This window comes from Antedon bifida, chromosome 10 (genome assembly GCF_963402885.1).
Source record: "Antedon bifida chromosome 10, ecAntBifi1.1, whole genome shotgun sequence".
In the NCBI taxonomy this organism is placed as follows: Eukaryota; Metazoa; Echinodermata; class Crinoidea; order Comatulida; family Antedonidae; genus Antedon; species Antedon bifida.
Window position 1 is genome coordinate 18,823,760 of NC_136235.1, and position 26,410 is coordinate 18,850,169.

General features: G+C 30.6%; 1 protein-coding gene across 8 annotated transcripts in view; it reads left to right on the top strand.

Moving 5' to 3' along the window:
* Positions 1 to 101: 101 nt before the first annotated feature.
* Positions 102 to 26,410, top strand: part of LOC144854292 (putative 3',5'-cyclic phosphodiesterase pde-5) — a 36,219-nt gene continuing 9,910 nt past the window's right edge. For 4 of the 8 annotated variants that reach the window (XR_013614558.1, XM_078712224.1, XM_078712225.1 and 1 more), the window contains exons 1-18: positions 102 to 214; positions 853 to 1,171; positions 3,783 to 3,914; positions 6,169 to 6,345; positions 8,172 to 8,206; positions 9,992 to 10,153; positions 10,799 to 10,830; positions 11,710 to 11,818; positions 12,874 to 12,967; positions 14,219 to 14,254; positions 15,820 to 15,878; positions 16,323 to 16,373; positions 18,923 to 18,952; positions 22,116 to 22,174; positions 23,122 to 23,173; positions 23,952 to 24,094; positions 25,095 to 25,256; positions 25,782 to 26,036. Coding sequence is in view for 7 of the 8 variants with exons in the window: in XM_078712224.1 (XP_078568350.1) it covers positions 949 to 1,171; positions 3,783 to 3,914; positions 6,169 to 6,345; positions 8,172 to 8,206; positions 9,992 to 10,153; positions 10,799 to 10,830; positions 11,710 to 11,818; positions 12,874 to 12,967; positions 14,219 to 14,254; positions 15,820 to 15,878; positions 16,323 to 16,373; positions 18,923 to 18,952; positions 22,116 to 22,174; positions 23,122 to 23,173; positions 23,952 to 24,094; positions 25,095 to 25,256; positions 25,782 to 26,036 (1,811 nt within the window). In the remaining variant the exon portion in view is untranslated. The remainder of the gene's footprint in view (positions 215 to 852; positions 1,172 to 3,782; positions 3,915 to 6,168; positions 6,346 to 8,171; positions 8,207 to 9,991; positions 10,154 to 10,798; positions 10,831 to 11,709; positions 11,819 to 12,873; positions 12,968 to 14,218; positions 14,255 to 15,819; positions 15,879 to 16,322; positions 16,374 to 18,922; positions 18,953 to 22,115; positions 22,175 to 23,121; positions 23,174 to 23,951; positions 24,095 to 25,094; positions 25,257 to 25,781; positions 26,037 to 26,410) is intronic. The other 4 variants (XM_078712226.1, XM_078712229.1, XM_078712228.1 and 1 more) reach the window with 3 other exon arrangements.

The following is a 26,410-nucleotide window of genomic DNA, read 5'->3' on the forward strand; positions in this document are numbered from 1 at the left end:
AGTGTTTATTGTGGATCGATCTTGGATAATCTGTACAACCCTTTGAAATAATGGACTATTCCACACTATACAAAATTCAATCTGTCATTTCAGATATAAATAAACAAGTGGATGGAGACAGGCTAGTTACGGAGGAGAGAGTGTGGTGAAACAAAACGTGTTAGTATGCTAGGCCTAGAGCCAAGCTGAAATCGGGATGGTGTAAACAATTGAAGTAAGTTTATTTATAATATTTAGCTGACAATAAACATGAAATTAGTATATCAGAGAAATGGTTGTTTAGGTTAATCTCCGACTGATGAATGAGTGAGCCGTCTCGACGGCCACATTGTACTACACACAGTAAAAATTACAAATCACTGCATGCTGTGTATACCACCACTATTTTAGTAGGTAGACATAGGCCTATGTTTTTAAGTCTAGATACTTTAGGATAACCTAGAGACTAGTGTTAAGCCTAGATACATTTTAATATTTAGGCCTAGCCTAGGCCTTGCGCATTTTTAAATTGGCACAAGGATTTTATTGCGCAAGTAACTTGCCCAATTTTAATTTGCGCAGGAATTTCTTGCGCCAGTTGTGACTGCAAGAGGATCGTGGCATCTCGTGAAGTTTTTGTGGCTAGCTGGCTACTGTTCTGTAGTCCTGAATTGCCTGTTAAATTTTTGTCTCTTTACTTATTAAAGCATAGCCAAAATCAGTTTATTCTTTATATTTGTATACATTTTATTCTGTTAAGTTATTAATAAATAATATTACTTGCATTAATTATAATGTAAGAATTATTAGTAAGGTTATCGTGCTTTGGTAATACTTTGCACAACAAATTCATATTTAAATTCTTCTTTTCAGGACATGCTTTACATGATGATTCAAGGAAACATATTATTTATACTTATCTCGGAATAAAAACTTAACAAAAGAAAGGGTAAACAAGACAGTTTGAGCATGTCGAGCCCGGCACGTCAAGTTGGGACCCGTAGACTTCCTCCGCTCCCTCTGAACAGGCGGGTTCAGAGCCCGTACCAACCGTACAGAAGCAGCAGCGGTTTCTTAAATACCAACTCGCCGTCCTCTCCTTATCCAGCTGTTGGCAATAGACCTCAGTTTTTCCATTCTGGTGGTGGCAGTAATGGAACAAATAATTCAGGAAATCAGATGGTTGTAACAGGTATATTGGTTTTAGTTTATTTGCTTACCTTAAGTGATGCTTAGTTTTTATGTGCCCGTCATAGGTTTGTTTAAAAAAGTGTTGAGTGTTGGGCTTGAAACAATTTGATGAATTCCATGTGTTTATGATACGTATGCCAAAGAAAGAAGCTCTACTGAAGGTATTAAACCGAGATTTACACAACAGTTTTTTTACAGTGCCTACTGGTTTTATGTTTATTAAGGTTGTTGCCATATTTAAATAACTCTTTAACATTAACAATCAGCAGAGCACTTAAAAATAAAAAATGAGATTAAAACGAAAGAAGTATTGGCAGATTAAATTACAAACAAACAACTAAAAATGAATTACCACTAAAAAGATGTGTTTCAAAAGGGTTTTGAAAACTTTGATGGAATGTACTCATTAATAATTGGGAAGGTTTGTACCACAGTTTTGGTGCTGCAACTGAAAATGCTCAATTATCACCATGTACGGAAAAGTGGTACAGAAAGTATTTTAATGTACTGCAAGATCTCGTACAGACTACTAGAGATCTATGTTTAAAGTTGAAAACATGATGGTGATCTATAAAACGTTTTTTTAAAGTCAAAAACTAAAATTAAACATGTATTGTCCCCCAAAAACATGAAAAATGAAGATTTATTACATCAGAATAAGTTATTTTGTAGTTTTAATAAAGTTACTGTAATCACTTCCATAGACAAAAAAAAACCCAAAAAAATATTCTACAGTGTATAACATTTTCGATCTTTAAATTGCATGGAGGTATAATTAAATTGTTTCTGAACAATCATAGCTAACATGCACTCATCCAATTTTTAATTTGTGGTAATTGCATTTTGCACAGTATGGGAAATTAACAAACAGTTATAAAATGGTATACATTAATTAAATGTAGTTGAATGTTGTATTGGAAATATTTATATTTGAAAGTTGAAAGAATGATTTTGTCACCAACCTTGCATGGCAGAAATTTCTCAAAATGTTTTAAGTCTGTTTCTAGTTAATTATGCGGTAAAAATAATATGGCAGTATTCAAAAGCAAATTCAAGACATAAATTACATACTTTAATGTTTAGTTGATTCATCGTATATTAAATCATAAATCATACAAATGATATCTCTAGATATGCACAAATACATTTAATGTTCTTGATTTTGTCTCATATTCCAAATATGCAGAATTCTCAACTTAAATAGAAAATTACAGTTATTATTTTTTTACTCATCATGATTCTGCATAGATTGTTTAGCTTGACACAAAAAAAAAATTTTGAACTCAAATGCATTTGTTTATACCAAAGTGTACAGAACATTGTTATTGCAATAGATAACAAATAAATTAAAATGTATAGTATGTAGTGATTCATTTGTTAATTTTTAAAGCTCTGTCTACAGTACACTAGTAAACTACAGTTGTTTGACAAAAAAAGTGTGATGTGCCCAAATAAGGTAGTGATATGACATCATCATGTCCATATATAGGCACATCATATTTTTTTTGTCACATAAAGTTTGATAGTGTAGGCATGGCTTTAAAGAATTGGTGTCAGTTATCAGAATGGTAGCATCAATCAATGTCAATGACCTATTAAAATATAAGTACAATAATTAAATTTAAAAAAATGCATAACATGGTAATATCTTAAGATTGATTTGACAGAACCAAGTCAGATGGTTATTGAAGCATTAACATATTTCTCAATACAACTATTTGCAATTAATTCAATGCTAGCTCATATTACAATACTGCCATAATGTTTCCATACAAATAAACCCCACTTGCTGCAGGGATGTCGCCATGGAGAGTGCAAACAAATGTGAGCTTAAATCAGTGCATACATACACACTATCAAAGGCATGATTAAGTAGCTAGAAGCTCACAATATTATGTTTGAAAGACCTAATACAAACAGCCTTAAGGTTTTGTATTATGACCTATTTGTTGCAAATATATTTAAATTCAATGTTAATTCATTTCTTGTTCAATTATTTATACAGTAACTACAAATTTAACATTAGCCTACAGTATTTTCGCGCCGCTCCTTTAGGCAGTTATTCAAGAGCACAGAAGCATTAGGAAACAGTTACCATGCGGTAGCTTATAGTTTACTACGGCTGAAAAAATGGGTATTTGGAAACTTAGCCTAGGCGTGGGCACACCCCAAAGCACGTCTGGAAAAAAAAGTCATATCAAGTATTGTACAAACTGCCCGGCTCCATCTGAAAGATGAGGCAAAAGTACAGTTGTGTCTTTCCACAAAACTTTAAGCAATGTAGCAAACTTATATACCAAACAGTTCCGCTGTCTCTCTATCCTGAAGAGAGATGGCCTGCATTTATTAAACAATCCTTTATTTTGGTATTCTGTATCCCAAATTTCTATGATTTCTAAATAAATTTTAGGATTATCTTCAGAGAAAACCCTTATCACTATCCCCCCTCTGACAGAACAACTTGGTAAATTTGACCGAAAACAAGTAAAATTACTATAGTAGAAGAACCCACTTCTTTAGTACTAATTGTAATTTGTGAATGAACAAAAGGCCAACAAAACAAAAACATAGTATCAGAATAATATAATTTATTTGTTTTATTTCAATTTCAGGTCAATCTACTACAATTGGTCCGAGTAGTTCCAGACAGTATCTAATGGCACCGTCATTTAACCATCACTCGCACCACAACCCCCACACACTTGTGCATACTGACTCTATGGAAGGTTACATCCCTCCTTCAGGTAAGGAATTGAATTAATATAATAATAACTAACAAATAATAATAATAGTTCATTCTTATATAGCGCATATAAGCAAGCTCTCTCAATGCACTGTAATAACTTAAAATAGAGAAGTGGCAATAATTAAAATTAATGAAAAAATTGTTTGAAAATAAAAGACATCAACTGGGTCTTGAAAGAGTTTAGAGTTACGTGTAATACACTGTCTGATTGAAATTATTAGGGAATTCCACAGAGTTGGAGCTGCCACAGTCACAGAAGGCAATATGTATAGTTATTTTGATCTATATCCTGTAGAACCGGCTGCAGAAAGACAGCAAAAAAAAAATTAAGCAGCTACAGTACAGTAAGACATTTTAGACGCATAGCTGAATTTCATAATGCTGATAGCCGCTACAACAAAATTGAATATTGTCATGATCAACTGTGCTGATAAAACAGTACTACTGTGATAGTTGTACAGTATTTAATAATAATAATAACTATATAATGTTGAGCTTTGTTTTATTATTTATTTTAATTATGATCTGTAAAGGATTACTACAGTATAATAGCCCTTCACTATTTTACACACATCCGAATAATTATGTAGTTTTGATAGATTCACAAATTTAATTTTAACATTTTTTTAGGGATTCGAATACTGTAAACATTGCTGAAGTAGTAAAAAATGGTGGCTAAAAAAAGAGGAGGTGAAACAAGTGTACTGGGCCTACTCTATAAAAAAAATCGTTTTAGAATTGAATATTTTAAAAACCAAATTATAATTGAATGTGTTTCTGCACTATATAGCCAACAAACACAAAGTGCTCATTACAGCTAGTTTTAATCATTTCTGTTATCAAGTTTCTATGGTAACGTACTGTAATTTGATGCCTTATTTGTGACATCATAATTAGAAAGCATTTTGATCACAAAAACAAGTATTCTGAAATGTTCAATTAAATTAATATAAATATGTGATATTATTATATAAGAATTCCTAAGAAAAATTAAATAAAATGAAGAATTGTATGGGTGCTTCAGGCCTTGTCTTTTGAAAATCATAGGTGTGCTACAAATTGCACTCCTCAATACATTCAGTGGTGCTGTTTGTATTTCGTGTGTAACTTATACTTATAGCTCTGTCTACACTATCAAACTTTATGTGACAACAAAATTTGATGTGCCGATATATGGACATGATGATGTCATATCACTACCATATTTGGGCACATCACACTTTTTTTTGTCAAACTAGTTTGATAGTGTAGACAGAGCTTTACGTGATGTAAATAAGCACACAATTGGTATGGGAATTAATCTTGTTGTATATGAATAAGCATGCGAATAACAATTAAAAATTAACAATTTCATAATTTTGTAGAATCTTGTTTCACCATTAAGGTACTCAGCTGTACCCTGCTGTATGTCAAATTTGATCATACTTTCACATGACACAAAGAATTGTGTATTCAAGATTCCATCAGGTGGCTGTAATTTCAATATTGTATAGTTATATAAATACAAAGTACTCCATTTATGACACCGGGAAATGACAGACAGTCTATCAATTCTCTTCTATTATCAATTAATGTATAATTGCTGGAAATTTCTCCACTTCAAATAATAATAGTGATTTCCTTTGTAAATTGAGACTGTATAGATTGCAGTAATGTGGCGCCTGCGTTTTGGAAATTACCTACTATTGAATTTAGATAATGTTTCATATATAAATTGTAAAGTAAATGTGCTATGTTGATTTAAAAGTTGTTAGTGAAAAATGTTAAATCATCTACTATATTGAAGTACTGTTAGTTCACAATATTCACCAATGACAATGAATTAAGAAAAAAAACCAATGTAGGTTTTTGGAAGAATTCGCCCACCCAAGATTTTAAATGTCAAAACTTTTGGAAATTGCCTCTTATTATATTTATATAAAAAAGTACATATTTTTGTTTTTGGTCTGCTGCTGTGTGTTTGTATTAATAAAATCTAGAGTAGTGGAGCTGTAGCTTTTGTGGTTGACTTCCAATCCTGACCTACAGTAGTGCCAGGGAGTACAGTACCGTGTTCCAGGGAGTGTAACTCTTTCAACTACACTCCCTAAGCCTCAAATGAGACTTACAGTAGTTTTATAAGCATGAACAATTATTAAGTAGTTTATCCATCCTGTAATTGGCAAGTTACTCACTGGGCATGAAATTAAAAAAATCAAAAAAATCTATAATTTATTCTCCATAAAAATAACTAAACTTATGTTTTCTTACAGAACAACCATTGATGAGAGAACAAGTAAAAACATACTTGAATGACAACCCAGACTTTGTAGAAGAATATGTTTTAAATAATATAAATCAGTCACAACTGGAGAAGTGGACTGCAAAGTATTTAACAAAACATGACAATTCGCATCATCATGTTGATCATAACACAGTAAATGGAACAGGTACGTCGTTAATAGCTTTCCAATATAAATAATTAAATTGCAGTCTAATCATACTATTATAATACCCATTTTGCATCTCCTAGTAAATCTCCAGAGTTTGCACACACCAGACTAATAATGTTGATTACTCCAGGGTTCAAAACACTCCTTATCATTCTATTTGATGATCAGTGTTCTTCTAAGGATTTTTTGTAGAAATATGTAGATGTTCTATTCCATGTTTTTATTACAGACAATATCTCACTTGAAACTTGAAACATGAAACTTATTGTGTGTTGGTATATATTACATAGGCTAATTTGCCTCTTGTGACCCACAGTCAGTTATGCTTCAAAGCCCAGAATGGTACTACTATAAGGTCCTTTTTTGACCAATACTTGTCCAATTTTCCTTCAAAAACGTTTACAGATGGTGTGTTTACTCACTGATTGTATAAAGAAAAACTGAACTGATAAAAAACATAACAAATGTGTGACTATTAAAATATGTGTTTGTCTTCGGGTTCAAATTTCATTTGGTTAAAATATAAAAAGCCTCAGATTACAATTACATCGTAGCATTGATGAAATATGTTTTCAGCGATCTCCTCTGTTATGTACTGTACATTAAGTGGATCTCCTTCAGAGAAAAGAGTTTTTCTGATGGTCATAGAAAATTGATTTTCTTGCCATTAGTGTTTCAGAAAACACTTTAGCGTATGTCTTGACATCTACCCAATTACTTCACATGTTTAAATTAACCACTCAATATTTGTCAATCACTCCATTGGTCAATGATTTGTCTTAATTTGAAGACCTAATGGCTTCTGGTTGATCGAGACTGTTATTTTATAAAATGCACTTTTTACTCTTTAATAATTCAATAATTCTATAAAAGATACTGTAGATTCACTTAACAATTATTCTACTGACTGACAGTAAACTATATTCAATATACTGTTTAAACCTGTTTATTATTATTTAGGAAGCTTTTCTGGGTAATCATAAACTAATAATAGTACAGTGAAAAAACAATGTTATTAAGTATTGACAAATGTAATTACAGTACTGTAGTATTTTGATATGATCCCAACTGAATGTTAAGACTTTTTGGACATTGCGAAAAATTCTGACTTTTAGAAAGTAGAATGTACATTTATAAAGTAAACAATTGAGACAAAAATTGTACTAGTATTTCATTTTATATTGATAGACAGTAACCCTTTGACCTGCCGTAACTGTCAAGTCTTTTGTAAACTTCTCTCTCAACTTTGATATTTAATCTCGAGGGGTTTTTACCTCTGGGCCATGGTCTTACAATATGGTTAACACAGTTAACATCAGCAAATAACCTTTGCTTCTAGTTGCCATGGCTTTCTAAACAGTCCATTCTCAAGGTTTTTTTTTAAAGCTTTTGTATCCAACACTAGGCTGCACTTTCACTTTATAAAACTTAAAATGAAATTGGTCACATTAATTTAACTAAATAATTGTTATTAATTTTGTTAAACATCTGTTTTGCCAATCTATATTATGGAAAAATATCTGCAAAATAATTATAATAGAAATTTATATTTCATATTTTTATAATTCAATATTTTCACAAATTTTAATCAGTTGGATATTAATATTATGTCTGTATTTGTTTTAAACAAAAATATTATTCTTTGGCAGTTTATTCTTAAGTTTATAAACTATAATAATATCAGTATACAGTAGTACAGTTAAATGTTGGTACTTTGTTTTTTGGCACGATAGCGTGCAGGCGACTTGTTTTTGTTGACAGAAATTATCTCAGTGTTAATATTGGAATTAGATTGATAATTGTTACATTTGTTTTCTTTTTAGGAGATTTCCACACCAAAAGATCAATGAGATGGATGGTAAGTTGTTTGGCCTTGGTTTTCATTTCTTTATTTGAATTCAAAACATTATAACATTTAAAAAAAAACAGTACAGGAATGAATTTAGGGTAGCACAAAAAAGTAACCAATGGTGAAACTTATTTTCATTGTGGCCCTTAAGGATGAAATAGGTACAGAATATAGTTACACTACAGAATATAAAATTAAAAAATTACAATTAATTATAACATAATGACCTACAGAACTGTATACCAGTACCTATGAATATTTCCTCAACTCTGCAATAACAGTAAATATGTGTTGCTTAAAATCTTTAATTTTAAATTTGTTTATTGTGGCATCCTAAAAAGTTATAAATATAAAAAAGGAGAGATTTGTAATTTATTGTTGAAATTTTATTACCAAAATGTTTTACAATTTAGAAGCATTAACCTAGAGTGTTGTCATGGTATTCTAGACAATATCATAGTAGTATTAAACTTATTACATCTGAGCCAGATTACTAATTGTTGCCTAGCAACGTCTAATCACAAATATTCTCTTTCTATTAGCATTGGTGTTCAAGTTTGTTATTTGACTCGTGGCCTATTAATTCTCACGCGCGACCCTCGGACACTCATTATTCCGTCGGCTCTAATAAATTGTTAATAAGTCCTCTGTTAATTCACGAAAAGCAAACAGCCTTTACTCGTTAAAAATCATAAAATATTCATGAAATATGTATTCAAGATGAAAGGTTATAATTATTTTACATCTGCCAAGCTTTTCGAGATAAAGTCAACATTTTCTGACGCAATTTTGATCAATTAACCACGGATGTGTTGTTATTGTGTGCAGTGAATGTGCCATTGTTAAAGTTATTAAAACTGATAAAGAATACAGTATGTCAGTCTTGTCCTCATTGTCATTGATAATTTACTATTTTTGAAATTATTGTATTATTTTATAACAAAAATATACAAATTAAATAACAAATGATAGTTCTGCATAATAAGAATATAAATACAGTAAACAAAGTATATTTGTTTTATAAAATATGAATCAGTACTGTTCAAATTGTTTATTTATCTGCAACTTCCATATTAAATCGAAATTATCGAAAGCAAAGGATGCAAGCCAGGGCCATGTAAAAATGTGGGACTCGTGTTTAATTATAGCAGTTATATGGCACTATTTTTATTTTATTTTTTATTTATTAAACTTTATCACTGCACACATAAACACATAACATAAAGGCAGCGAAAAGAAAGGGATGAACAGGTGACAAGCACCTCTATCCACTTCCCCCCTTAAAATACACATAACAGTAACAAAAATACATACTGTACATACAAACATGCCTACTGAACTATTGATGCCTGTTCACATCAGCACACGATTGAAAAATAAATGTAGTTGACGTCATTGTAATAGTCAATGTTATTGTGTTAGTTGACACCATTTTACACAGGAAAGAGTAAATAGTATATAGTATATTACAGTTGTAATTTGTCCAACATGCCAACGTTATGAGATAGTCAAATCTTCATGTGATCATGTGATGCTCTTTCAACCAATTGCTAGATGGTATGTTAGAACCATAATTATAATATATATTCGGCAATTTGAAAATGATAGTAAGTAATATGATTATGTATGTATTAACAAAATAAGAAAAATGCTTTAGCAAATTTCTGTAATTACCTTGTTTTTGTTTTAAAATTTCATAAGATACATGAGAAGAAAACTCTTTGAAAAAAAAGAATGTTTACTCCAACAAATATTTAGAAGAGAGACATTGTGGTTATGAATTTTTTTTTTCAGAGTCCCGATAAAAGAGATCGACGGAAGGTTTTGTTTGAGCTGACACAAGATCTTCAGCAACAGCCACATAAAGTGTTCGTACTTCACGAGCTGGCAGAATGCGTTGCGGCGCTCATCAACGCAGACAGTTATCGACTTTACCTTGTGAATGAAACAGAAATGGTGCGTAGTTAATATTTTTTAGATCTTGCTAAACCAGGACACGACATCCAATACTAATTTGTAATATGCCTAATGTTTTTGTAATTGACAAAAACATTATAGGACAGTATGCTAAAGCCTTTTGAAAAGCAAAACGTGATTCCAAATACATAGTAGTCTAGACATAGGATTGGCAAAGTTCAGTTTTTGTACAAATTGAATAGTATGTCTAACAAAATTACCACCTGGTCGTCAAAAACAAATTTCTATTTTTGCAACTACAGTTTTTTTTTACATTTCTGATCAGTACCTTTAAATGTCACTTGTACAATTTGTACAATTTACTTGGAAATGTCACATTTGTCTTTATCTTGTGGTGATATACAGCCACAAGCATAGCATCTACTTCCCTTATTCATAAATAATGGTTTTGAGGTCAAAATGTTGTATCAATTTTGTATGTAATGTGGTTGGTAATTTCTTCCATTAAGGATAATGTGTGTGTTTTTATCAATTCTAATGTGCACCATAAGATATTATATTTAATGGCATGTATTTTAACTTTTATATAATGATGGCGCCTAGAAATGTTATCTGCATTATTGTCTCCAACTTTTTCAAAAAATGGAAACGCCAAATTAATACAAATTTAAATTTTTATTTCAGGAATTATATGAATACAAACCAGGAGAAAGTTGGTAAGTGTTTTTTTCTTTTAACTTAAAATACATTTCAAGATGAAAAATCATGATAGTAAATGTTATATATACAGTCATTTGGTAAATTATTATCTAGTTCATAAATAGGTAAAATGTTTACATGACTGTTAAGGTAAGATGATGTCATAAAGTATTAGAAATCTGAGAAAATTACATTTGCTGATATTTTTTACTGATATAATAAATACAGTCCATTTCTCTATTAGTACACTACGTGTGGGCATGCTACTTTTTGCACAATTATAATAATTATAATAGGGAATGATTATGAGTTGATTTTTATGAATCAGTTGCTATTTTTAATTAAAATTATAATAATAATTGAATTGCAGTTATTTATTTCTTTACATACCACTACTGTATACTGAAGTAAATTTTAATCATTTTTAATCAAATGCTTTGGCATATTTAATAAAAATATTGCTTGAATTTGGCCTTGGGGCAGCTAGACTGCACGCATTACAAATGAACTAGTGTCAATATTATCAAAAAGAATGATCAGACACCACCACACAAATCAGATGTCTGTATCAATTTCTTAAATGAAATATTGTCTCTCTTTTTTTTAAATTTTGTATCAATATGAAATTGTATTCACTTTGACCAAAAACTGTATTAAAAAAAACTTGCCTGAAAAAAATGTAATTTACAGCTGTCAGACAATGGTTTTTGGTTTTTATAAATGAAATAAGTATTTTTTTGGTTTTTTTCTACAGAAGTAAATAACTTTATTAAAACTGCAAAATGGCATATTCATTCATTTTTCATGTTTTTGGGGGATAATACATCTTTAAATAAATATGTTTATATATCTTTATAGTTGTTAATAAATCCATATCCGTTTCATATTTATTTCAGGCCTGACACTTCCTCCTCTCAAAGATGGTCTATTGAAAAGGGTAAAACATTTGCTGGCTTTGTAGCGTATTCACAGAGCGCAGTTTGTACAAATGATTTAGCTGCTATGGTAAGTAGATTGTCTTATTGACATTTCTCTTTCTAATAGACCATAAATGATTCTTAGAAGTTCAATCCTAGTTCAAATTTGTTTGCTGGATATTGTTTACTGCATAGAGGTTGGCATTAATGATTCTTTATTTTCATCTAGAACCAATGCTGAAAAGATAAACGGTTGCACCACAATTAAACTTACAGTAACAACAGACTTACTTTTTATATAGATTGTGAAATCTTTTGACGCGAATAAATAATTAATTTATTGAAGTTCACTTTTGCAAAAGTGGCAGCACACATGATATGAGTGGTAAAATTCTTAAAATGTACCAAATATCTTATTAAAAACATTCGACCAAACAAATATCTTGAGCTAAAAAATAAAACATAAATAAAAAAATAAATGCAACAATGAAAATTTACTGAGTAATGTCTTAAAAATAAATTGAATAAAACATCTTGATCTATCTCAATCAATTAAAAATCAACTTTATTATAAATTAAATATTGAGGTATGCTTGCACTTCTATACTTGGGAAATACACTTTTGTTATTGATCATAAAATACAATATAGTCACCCCTTTTCCCTGATTTTATGAATAACTAACATTATATGAAGCATTGTACTATTAAACTAGTTTGACAAAAAATGTGTGACATGCCCAAATATGGTAGTGATATGCTTAAATATGGTAGTGATATGACATCATCATGTCCATATATAGGCACATCACATTTTTTTAAACATAAAGTTTGATAGTGTAGACAGAGTTTACAGTAGCTACTGTGAGAGATTATACTTCCAATTTCCATCAAATTTAGTATCTGGTTTTCTGCATTTAATTGCTGTCAGTGTCACAGTGTGTAATTACTAATCATGTCCATATAACCTTCCATTAATGCTATCAAAAAATAAGAAAATGTAGCCTCCTAAAGATACGATGAGAAATTAATCTTCAGTAATGAGTCCATTATTTGGATGGACACTGTGTAATGAATGTTCAATGTAATCATGTTTTTTACCCTTAACACTTTATTATTAATCAAGCTTTATACATTAACTTTAGCATACGCAGTATCCAGAAGGCCTTGCTCTTAAGGACACAACAATCAAAGCCGCTCTAGGCCTACCCATTTTTCATGCTAATAACAATGTATCTGGTAAGTACGTTCGTTCGTTAATCAATTTTATGAATCTTAACTATAATTTTCTTACTAGGTCATTCATAAAGTAATTATTCAAATTATCTGATATCCAATTGCTAATTCAGAGACTTCAAAATTGAGTTTTTGTTGATTAAATTCTAACGGTAGTCCTGTAAAACCTTCAAATTATTATTATCAGACCAAGCTAAAATAAGAAAATAAAATTCAATATCAGGACCAAATAAAGTATAAGGTGAGGTGTGAAATAACGAGCGCAATTGCAATTCTAAATATATGACTCTTTCCATAATCTGGTGGCGCTATTTTGTCAGTACCGAACCGATCGGTGAGTCATTTTCAACATTTAAAAAAAAGCAATATTCTACCCTCAGAATGAGGTGACCTTAAGGCCAAATTGAATTGCATTAAGCGCCATCAAGTTGACATTAGAAAGATTTGGATTCGTTTATCAAGATGGCATTAAAAAACCCCTTAATTTCGAACTGATGTTCACGAAATCTAACCAGCTTCCATCTTTAAATTAATTCATATTCATATTAGCCATTTTTTGATTATTTAGGGGTTTTATTTAAAAAGAAGATTGTCATTTGTCTTGTACACATAGAGTAGAGTTAATATAACTATTGTCATATCTTCTATTGTATTGTAAATCTTTTGAGTATTTACATAGCAATTCTGGGTTTAAAATTGCTATGCTATGATATCAATCATCATCATGAGTTCTTTAATGTATTTTTTATTCCCATTGGCAGTAAATCAACACTTCTATTTATATAGCTTTTTCTTGGAAGCATTGCTACAAATTGTTAATATGTTTTTAGTATAAATAATCATATATTTTCACAATATAATTATCTTTGACAGTGGAAGAAAGTTGTATTTTTTTTCCATAATTTATTGACTACATTCACAGTAAAGCTTTGTCTACACTATCAAACTAGTTTGACAAAAAAAGGTGCGATGTGCCCAAATATGGTAGTAATATGCTTAAATATGGTAGTGATATGCTTAAATATTGTAGTGATATGCTTAAATATTGTAGTGATATGACATCATCACATCCATATATGGGCACATCACATTTTTTGTCATATAAAGTTTGATAGTGTAGACAGAGCTTTAAGCAATATATTAAACCCAGAGTTGCTGATTAAACTTACATAATTGCTTGCTTGCTATTTTCCAAAGCTTTTTTTTAAACATTCTTAACAATATCCCGACTAACCGTCCTTGTCTTAACATCAGGATTTCCAGGCATATACATGTTTGGAGCTGCTATGGGTATTTATGCAACATTATATCAACACATATTAACACAATCATATCCTACACACAGCTCCTCACATGTACTGTGTTTCTTCTCTATTCTCATCTTGGTGTTTCACAACCACCTGGATTCATTTGCATAAATATATTGGCAAACTCCACCTGTACTTAAAAAACATATAGCTTTAGCATATCATTATTATTTTTTATTTTGAATTCATTAATTCATATCAGCTGCTGAAAATATTATTAAATAGTCATTTCTTTTAGTATTTAACTTTTGTTTTTCATTGATGATTTAAATAATATGTTAAACTTATTTAATATTATTTAACATTATTGTAAGAAGATGCTCAAAATCTATTTTGATTTGAACCTTTTATATTATTTATATTATTATGTAGTTTCAATATACATGGTATTCAACTATAAGCCTAATGATTTAAGGATATTAAATAGTATTCCATAAATATATATACCTTCACTAATATCTCTAGTATTGTGGCTATTACTGCAGTTTTTTATGTGTACTGTAGTAATTTTGTGGTTTTTCACTTATTGTGGCACGCTCATTGTGTATAGTATACTTTATGCACATCTCTAGTAATTGTGGCACACTGGTGAATGTTTAGTTGTTCCATCTCTAGTAATTGTGGCACACTGGTGAATGTTTAGTTGTTCCATCTCTAGTAATTGTGGCACACTGGTGAATGTTTAGTTGTTCCATCTCTAGTAATTGTTGTACTGAGTAGTTTGTATCTCCATAATTTAGACCAACTTTTCACAGTGTTTTTGCAGTTTCGTGCACATTTATAATAGGTTTTTCACACTGTTGTATAGTAGTGTCAACACACACATTTATAGTAGATTTGGCCATGCTGTAAATTAGTTTAGCCTACATCACTTTCAATTTAACATTGTTCTTTCCACATTCTTAAAATAGTTTTGCACACATCATAATACGTTTAGTTAGTATTTTAATACAGGCTAGGTTTTTGGCACTTAATCTGTAGTAGACCATTAACTGATATGCCTGTACAGTATTGTGTGGATCAATGACGCTGGCCTAATAAAACACTTTTAAATAAACTGCATTTTGTTTCCCGGAGAAGTGTGAAAAACTGGGAAAATCAATGTTAAGCTTGGTGACAACTTAAAAATATGGGAGTTTCTTGCTAAAACGGAAGTGTTGCCATTATTTATTTGTTTTCATATACTTGTGTTGGTTTCAATTGCTTTTGAATTCAATTTTTAGTTTATCTTGTGTGTTGTACCTCATTTATACTGTTACTAGACAATATACTGAATGCAAATTTGGAATACTGTATAATATCTCCTTGCCAAAATTCCCATCATCTCTTTGTAATCTATAGCACTGTCTACACTATCACACTTTATGTGACAACATAATTAGATGTGCCCATATATGGACAGGATGATGTTAAATCGCTACCATATTTGGGTACATGACAATTTTTTTGTCAAACTAATTTGCTAGTGTAGACAGAGCTTAAGTTTTTTTCTATTTATTGATTCAATGATACATTTGTATTAGTCTTTTTGTGTGATGTTCGTTGCAGGTGTCCTAGAATTCCATAAAAAGAACAACCATCCTGGTTTTACAGAATCAGAGGAAGAGGTAAATTAAAGACGTATTGTCACCTAAAATATTGTCAGTGGCAATAAAAGTAATGATTTTAGAATATGTTAGAAAATTAGAATAATCTTATATTATTATTATATAACAATTTCTTTTTACAGAATTATCTGTTATTCACAGCATAGAAAAACAAAAATAATAAATATATTAACATATATAAAAATAAATAATCAAATAATTGTAGACTTCAACAAGGTAGTTAATATTAACCAGGGATCTGGTCACCCATCAGAAGTTGGCAAATTAAAATTGATGTTCATAAAAAATTTGTTCAGAACATATAAATATTGATATTCTTTGGTATTTCCCATATTTTAATGATAAAGGGTACAGATTAATTTATATTTTCTTATTAAATGTAGAATTTAATTGAGACAGGACTAGGAGATGGCTTTGAAAATTATGATATTTCTTCCTTTTTAGATTGCAAGCAACTTTTTAGTATGGGGAAGCCTTGCTTACTACTATGCAGAGGTAGGAATACATTATTGTAATGTAATATATAACTTAACGTCTATAACAATTTTCTCATCTCACTTGTGCCATTGTATTTTTTTGTGTATTTTTTTTTATTTACACTTCTCTTTTAATATTTATGTTTTATATTTTGTTTACCCATCATTATATTAAGCTCTGTCTACACTATCAAAGTTTATGTGACAAAAAATGTGATGTGCCCATATATGGTACTTTATTGTGTTTTGATCCTATGATTTTATGTCAGAATAAAGAAATAAATAAATGTGACAATATAATATGGACATGATGATGTCATATCACTACCATATTTGGGCACATCATATTTTGTCAAACTAGTTTGATAGTGTAGACAGAGCTTTAAACACTTGTATACAACATTTGACCTAAAATCTGGAAACTATAAAAAAAACAGTGTAGAGGTGGGGAACGAAGAAGCTCATCCCAACTTCACCACATGAGCGCACAATGAATTGACCTAGTTAGGTCGTCGCAAATCAAAAGCTGGTTGGGAAGGAACAGGGTAGGGGTGGGGAGGGTGACATACATCAAACATTCACAGTGAGAAGTTGAATGGTCTCCTAGCAACAAATACTAGTGTGACACAGTCTTGTTAATTATTGTTTTTTTTTTATTTTTATTTCACACAAATGTAATACTTTAATGATTTGCTGAAACGACATGTTGCTATAAAAGTTTTTTTTTCTAATTAATATAGTACGACAAGACATAAAAACACATTAAATAATCATTATACTGACTTTTAAATGTCAAGCTTTTAGTGCATTCTACAAAGGTTGATATGAATTTATTTAAAAATAGCAGTTAAATGAGGTTTGAGATGATCTCTGACGTTGACATTGTTGCTTTAAGGTAGTTGATACCTCATCATGTAAAGCTCAAATATGATAGTGATGTGCCCAAATAATGGTAGTGATATGTCAAAATGTGGTAGCGATATGACATATCCATATTTGGGCAAATCACATTTTTTTGTCACATCAAGTTTGATAGTGTAAACAGAGCTTAACTGGTGCTACAAATATAAGAATAAACATATATTATAATATAACAATATGTATTATTGCTCATGCCAACTTTAGTTTTATGAAATGCCAAGAAAAACATAACTTAAAGATATATCGTCCCCCTGATAAAATAATTTTATATAACATAATAGTTATTCACTTTGACCAAAAATTGGAAAAATAAAAAACATTAATATTTACCTGAAAAAACTGTAATTTTAGTAAAAAATAGTCAAAATTTTGTCAATGGTTTTTTGTTAAATGCAACCATTTATTTTTTTTTTTCTACGCAAATAATAATTTTACTGAAACTGCAAAATGGCCTATTCAAAATATGTTTTATGTTTTTGATGGTCAAACTACATCTTTAACCATTATCTGTCGTAATTACGATTCTTCACATTTTTATTGATTTAAAACAGCAATGCAGTCCAGTTCAGAGGCTATTGATAATGAAGTTGCACATTTCCTTCCAATGTGCCATATAAATTTGATTCAATAAAAACAATTTTGTGTCAAAAAAATGCGAAAATTATGTAACATAAAAAAAATTCACATAAAAACAAATTTACATCAATAAATAAAAGCAACTGGCATTTATGATGTATATGTCTTAGACAGTTTGCATACAGTTTGACAGCATCTGCAGTTACATAGCTTAATAAAAATCGATCGTGTATTTAGTTTGATTTTAAAAATGAAAGATATAAACTTGTGTTTAAAAATACATTACCCACCCCCTATGATTGACGCTGGTGATTTGTTATTAGCAAAATAAAATCGTTTATTAAAAGTTTGATATTAAACATGAAAGGTATGAACATGTGTTACATACCCAACCCCCTAGGATCGACGTCAGTGAATTATTACAGAACGCACACAGATAGGCATCGTCAGAAATTGCATAGCATAATAAAATCGTGTATTAAAAGTTTGATTTTCAAACATGAAAGATACAAAAATATTTTAAATTTTCAAAAATATCTCTAATTGTAAACATAAATTTATATATAAATCCAAAGGAAAATTACTGAAAAAAATGACAATGCTGTCGGTATCAGTGGCTGAATCTTATGCATTTTCGTCTGTCCACGACAGTGTGTGTGAACTAGTACACCGTGGGAAACCCCCTACTCGTCTCGAAAGATGTACTAGGTTATTTAAAGTGCACACGAGCAATATGCATACACTGGACCTACGGTTTATAGTCCTTATCCGAGAAGACTTGTTCTACCACCAGAACAATGGAGCAAGTGAGCCTTGAACCCTTGCCATGTTATGGCTATGGATTACGGTTCCACTGTCTTAACCGCTCGGCCACTCACTCAGTGCAAGTAAGAGTACTTGGACAAACTTGATGTAAATTTATATATATATTTGTTGCTTTTATGTTATTTTATTTCTCTAATGTTCTATCCATCATTGTATCCTCACATTATATTTTATATCCTTACTTCACTACTTTTTTTTCTTTTTTTATGTACCTATCAATGTTGTTTGGTGAATATTTGTCTATAGCACGTTAGTTCTTCAAACTATGAGAATGAGGTAAGTTCTCGCACTACACTATTAAAGAATTACAGTAGAACCTCTATTAAGTGGACACCTTCGAGACTCGACAAAGTGTCCCCTCATTTGGGGTGTCCTCTAAACAGGGTTGGCTTCAATGTTTTTCTGTGCATATAAATCAAGGCTTTTTCAATCGCTCCTGTTTTAACTTTGTTTTTTAACCTCCGCAAGGACCAAGTAAATCTCAATCTGATATATTGCCCCTCATTTGTAAAACTAGAAAGTGTCCCCTTAATAGAGGTGTCCCAAAGAAGGTATTCTACTGTAGAATAGCTATTCACTATTGGACAAATAGTACTACTGTATGAGTTAAATAGTACTATGAGTTAAATAGTACTATGAGTTAAATAGTACTATGAGTTAAATAGTACTATGAGTTAAATAGTTCTATGAGTCAAATAGTACTATGAGTCAAATAGTACTATGAGTTAAATAGTACTATGAGTTATAACATACCAGAGTGTGTCCTTTGCCATTTGATTGGTTATTTATGTGTCACATGTCGTTCAATATTAGCTCTACTGAACGGAAAAGTTAAGTTATATCAGTGCAATTTTTCGTTATGCTAAGAATTCCTGTCTATCCTAAAAGTCTAGTCCTGTGCCTAGACCTATGTAGTAGTGTTGTTGAAATTTTTATCAGTAGGTGTGTTTATAAAACAAATAATAAATGTTTTGTATTTGTTGAATATTTCAACTCATTAAGATTCATTATTATAGTTCCTGAGGATTTATGCAAAGATGTTGACAACATCGTTGTCTTGTAAATGATATGTTGTCATAAACCATTTATCTACATGTAATTCCTAATGGTGATTTATTTCCTCACAAACAAGTTTAACAGCAGAGCGTGGGGGTTGATTGCAGACAAATGCCATTTTCCCCAGGCTAACACTCGACTTCGGTATATAATATCCTCCAATTCTCCTAATTTTGCACATGAATACAATTCTATTCACTTATTGAATTTCACTGAAAATTACAGTGTTGTCATAATATACAGCAAGAACGCATACAATACTACACAGACAGAAAGGCCTAAACAACCAAATCATAATCCAGACTCCATGCGTAAAACAAACGTAAAAGAATACACTATATACATAACCATGTTTTAGGTGAAATTTCTATACCATAAGCTAGAGTACTATAACTATACGTTTTATATCTTATTACTATACAGGTACAGTATATTCATTTTTAAAAGAATATTTTTTAACTCAAAACAACAAACTTGAGAGCTTTCGACCAACGACCTAACTGTGTCATGATAATTTATTATGCGCATTTGGGGAAGTAGAGACTTGCTTCTTCCAACACAGTTTTTGTGATTTCTAGGTCCAGAAAACGAACGACATCGATTGACATGACCTTAAATTTGTTCCTAGGTCATAATTTGTTACAAATCGAATGCTCCCAAATATATTCACTGTGTCACAGACCCCAATATAAAGTTTAATATTTTTTAAAGAAATAAATGTTAATAAGTGACAAATCTTTGTAAATTTGAATAAAATGATTATTTATTTTATAATCAAATACTTTCATATTATATAGCCAACATTGTTATTGTTCCTTTTCAATATGATACTGTAAAACAAAGGCTAATTACTGAAAATAATGACAATGCTGTGGGTATCAGTGGCTGGATCTCAATGGAGATACAAAATAAAGTAAGCAAAATGCTAAATCAAAACGATAAAGTAAAACAGCCAGAAAAATTAGCAGAGCTTTCGGGCAACACTAGCCCTTCATCAGTGCAAGGATATATATATAGTTATAAATCTTGATTTTAAATATTAATGTACAGTAGAGGCTTATTCTAGCCTCGGGGTACAATGAAAGTACATTATCATTCATGAAATGCATTACCTTTGCCGAATTAATTCCTTGTTAGGGGTTTTAATGAGAATATTATGAAACATGAATGTAATAATTACTACTTTGGTAAATTGAGATTACCTTTCTTGATATTAAAAAAAAATCTGAACTATTCAATCAATTGTACAGATGACTTTAATAATATTAGTAAAAAGATAAATATTTTTGCACATGTGGCGTTTCATACGTATTGAGCTTGTATTTTCAAACAAAAATTGAAACGTCGACTGGTGGACTATACATTGGGGGCAAGTCTAAAGAAAACAAGAAAAAAAATAAAAAAAACAAAAATGACAAATAATTTGGAAAATGAACAGTAGTTTATCTATGTACAAGCTCACCCTGAGGTCCCAACCTGGATTTAAGCCCACCCTCAGACATATTTTTATATTTATTTAAGGCAAGCCAAGATATTGTAGAGCATTGTAATTTCCCTTATATTGGATAATAAAAGGAATCTGTATTTGTTAGCCCATCATAAGACAACACAACCTGCGCGACTACAAAATATATCTATACCTTTAAGTAGTTATTGCTAATGATTGTATTGATCTATATGAACAAGATCATGCTATACTTTATTACTGTAATTAAATTCAAATTCTCTGATTGAAGGTAGCTTTCTTGAAATGAATTACTCCTATTTTAGGGAATTAATTTGTTTTAGATATTTTAATGGCAACGTTATGAGATTGGAAGTAGTTATAAGTATTATAGATGGACATTATCTTTTGCTAATTTGAAAACATTGATTTTCTTACACATTTGTTTGTATAGATAGTTATAATGATAACTCATATACATACAGTATGTTGATGAAACTGATTAAGTTGATGTCCGTTCTTGGAAGTTGATCAGTTAGTATTTGTTCCTTTCATTGTAAAAGTTCTATTTGATAATTCTATATTGCATGCTCAGTTCAGAGAATTTAACTTATCAATTTTAATTAGTCGTTTATTACGTGTTTCAATAGCACAGCAAACATGTACTTATCTTACAATGACGTGCAAGTTGTAGGGTTTTTTTGTTTTAAATTTGTTTTGATGTATTAAATGAGAGTAATAAACACTTGAACATCTAATTTTTTTTTCATTACTAGTAATTCTATTTTATTATAAGACCCCTGTGTTTTAAATTTTATCTTTGAATCTAAAATGAAATTATTGTATCTATAATCTAAAATAGCACAATCTATTTCATCATTTTTTGTAATTTTTTTAAAATTATTATAATTTCTTTATTATATTATTTTTTAATTTTAGATTTATCAAAACATGACACGGCAAAGAAAACTCAACGATTTCATAATGAACGTTACGAAGTAAGTGGAGTAATAATTAATTTTGATTTATATTTTGATTGATTACATTGGCATATTGCCAAGTATTGCAAATAGCAAATGTAATCACTGTAGTCTCATCCAATCTGAACATTACTACAATAACACAGGATTCGAACCAAGTTTCTGAACCACAGGGGCAGCCCCCCACCCTTAAATTTTGCAATTTGTAATCCAAAAGATAGGACATCAAATTAAGCCCCTTCATTACACCATTTTTAGGCCCTGAGCCCCCTATTTCAAAATCCTGGATCCGCCACTGAACCACCTAGTTGAACTGTACACTGGCTTCTACCACCCAAACCATGGATCCTCAAACTCTTGCCGATATTATGTCTATGGTTTATGATTCTACAAAAACATTGTCAACCTGGTTGTCTAAAGCTCTGTCTACACTATCAAACTAGTTTGACAAAAAAGTGTGATGTGCCCAAATATGGTACTGATGACATCATCATGTCCCTATATGGGCAATCACATTTTTTTGTCACATATAGTTTAATGGTGTAGACAGAGCTTTAAACATCTAAATAGCAGCCTAAATCATCTATAAAGAGTGTATTTAAAGTGTATATATCTTTGAAATGTAAAGTTATATAATAAATAAAAAGATATGGAAGAATCAAAGACGTGTGGGCATTTAAACTGCATAAAATATGCACTGGCGTCAATTAACCAAGAGGAAAATTAATCACATTATTGATTGAAAAATATAATCAAGCGCTGATTAAGAAATGAAATTTGTGAAACTTAATCATATCAAAGTCTATGGTTTGATTAGTTGTGTTTAATATTCAAAAATAATTTAATTGTTCGTTACCAAGGTTATGCTTAGTATCCAAGAGTTTATATTTTGATAACCAAATGCTTGATGTCAATTGTGTTTTTTTATATTGAATGATTTTCCCCCTCATTAATATTTCATATAGATCGATATTTCAAGATATAATAAGTATGGACAGTGTCATTATGAAAATAATGGTAAGCTACATATTTCATAACCTGGTAGCTATTACATTCATGTGTCAACCGACATAATCATTTTCATTTTACTTACAATGACACTTAGAATACTACTACAAATTTAAAATTCCTCACATATTACTTTTTGCTCAACTACATACAAGTAGATACAGTACCTGTAAAATATAGACACCTTTTAGATACAAAAAATTGTTCCCTTATTTTACATGTGTCCCCTGAATAAGCATTGACTAAAGTGTCAAAAAATATTACTTATTGAATGTTTTATTGGAAAGTCCTTAATAGTGGTTCTACTGTATATTAAATACATACCATCTTTTTATGCCATAAAAAGACTATGTACCCAATCTTAAATTCAACGTTTTAAAAGGTCAGGCAACATCCTAAAATGACACCAAACTTGATGTTTTTCGAAAAATATATTTCTTCAAAGAAGGCTGTTTGCTAAAATACTACTATTTCTATATTTCTTGTTGTGATGAGGGTTGATAGCGAGGGACTGAATGGTTAAAAAGACCTTATATTTTGTTTTTCCTTGCCCTAGCTATTTTCCCATCCGTGATTCCCTACTGATATGCCTTATAAAAATAAAATCTCTTAGAATTGTATGGTACATGCATATGTGCCACTTCGGCAGCCATATATTTAATAAATGATATTTGAATTGATTTGATCACTTTATTTCAGAATAAATATTCCATATATACTGTACAACAAAAAAACAAAATAATAATACATATGATATATAAGATATGATAACATCTTTATATTTTAGAATTTTGCTCAGCGTCTTGTAAGTGCGGACAGGGCATCTCTTTTTCTGGTGGACAACAAAAGCAAAGAGTTATATGCCAGGATATTTGATGTAGGTGATGGCCAAGGGAGCCAAGTTGTTACGAAAGATCACAAAGAGATACGGTAAATAAAATGGACCATGTTCGATTGGGGACTTTTTCAATTCAGTATTTAGTTAATGGAGTATTTCAAGCTACTGTTGTTAGAACAATCTCAAACTTTTATATTCTCTAGTACTTATACAGGGAAGTACAATGTTCAAACCTCCCAAGTCACCAGGGAGATGTCCCAGATGTCTCCTGAACTCCATGCTATATGTGATAACCAAAATACTGTTGTTTTTTTACGATCATATACATTACAGCATGTCAGTTTGAATCGATGATGTCTCAGGTTGTGTAGTAATGGATGTCAATATGTTAATGAGAATATGTCACTTTCTTGATGGTTTACCTGCAATATCCATACCATATTATCTTCAGTCAGTTAGCTTTATGTCATCAATTTTAATACCTGATCTATAATCCTTATAATTATCTGAAACTTGATATATCAGTGATGGATTGCACTGTCAGAATAATTTATGAATCATAAAGTAAACACAGTGAGATAACATGAAGAACAAAAAGAGAGGGCTTAGCTGTAAATAATTCCACTTTCCTCACCATAAAAAGATGTATTGTTCCCCTAAGAAATACTTTAGATTAATTTTAATTTAGATATAAATATTAAAGGCAATAGGTTTTGTTACATTTATTTTGTCTTTTTTTTTGGTTTAAAGTGAAATTATTTTATTTTTTGGGACAAAAGTGAATTACTTTATTAAAACAACAAAATAGTATATTGTTCAAAGTTTGATTTATTCATCTTTATTTGTTTTTTTGTTTTGCTGAAAAATACATCTTTAAAGTTCTTTTTAATTCTGAAATAAACCTTTAATTTATCATTTTGCCATTTAAAGCTCTGCCTACACTATCAAGCTTTATGTGACAACAAAATGTGATGTGGCCATATATGGACACGATGTCATATCACTACCATATTTGGACACATCACACTGTTTTTGTTAAACTAGTTTGATAGTGTAGACACAGCTTAAGATATAATTGCTTGTATTCTGTAGGTTTCCGATTGGTAAAGGAGTAGCTGGACACGTAGCCACATCTGGAGAGATCCTCAACATCCCTGATGCCTATCTTGACGATAGGTTTAATAGACAAGTTGATATACAGACAGGTTACGTTACAAAGTCTCTACTCTGTATGCCAATTAAGATAAGAGGACAGTAAGTACAACATGGCTTAAAGCTATGTCTACACTATCAAACTAGTGTGATGTGCCCAAATATGGTAGTGATATTCCTAAATGGTAGTGATATGACATTATCATGTCTATATATGGGTACATCACATTTTTTTGTCACATAAAGTTTGATTGTGTAGACAATGCTTATACCATAAGATCTTTGTTTAAGTTTGGATGGATTATTCGAACTGTCGCTTGTCATTGGTCAATTCAAAGTCGTTTCTGTGACGTCTGACGTTTGTTCTATGTTTCCTTCTGGATTTTGAATCCCTTCCTGATCGGTATACAAACATTTTGAATACAAATAAGGATTCGACCTTAAAATTAATTATCATCTATATATAAATTTACGTAAGGGAAAAATGGGGATATGGCGATAGCAAATAGAAAAATTTCTACTTTATAGATCTAATTTTTCATAGAGCTTAATTGTTCAACTCAATGCACACGCACTGAATGTGTCAATATCATATTATGAAATATAAATATCATTTTGTTTCTAAAGCATTATCGGTGTAGTGCAGATGGTGAATAAAAAGAGTGGCGCATTTACTCGAGCAGACGAACAAGCTTTTGAAACGTTTGCGGTTTACTGTGGCCTGGCCTTGCATCACGCCAAACTGTATGATAAGATACGCAGATCAGAGCAAAAACACCGCGTAGCCTTAGAGATCTTAAGCTACCATCGCCAGTGTTCAGAAGAGGAGTTCACCAAGCTAATAAATATGCAAGTACCTGATCCTGTGCCAGACCTTGCAAGGTATAACCTGACTTAAGCTCTGTCTACATTATCAAACTAGTGTTATGTGCCCAAATATGATAGTGATATGCCCAAATATGGTAGTGATATGTTATCATCATGTCCATATTATATTGTCACATTTATTTATTTCTTTATTCTGACATAAAATCATAGGATAAAAACACAATAAAGTACCAAGATGGCAAACTTATTTCCATTGTGGTCCTAAGGACCACATAAAGTTTGATAGTGTAGACAAGGCTTAATAAATAGTGTTGTTACAAATTATGGTTCTACTGTATGCAATCCTTGTTATATGCCTCATAATTCATTTCTTTTATATTGGATGTCATGTTTTCTTTTATCCCAGAGACGGCTTTATTTTTAGCTCA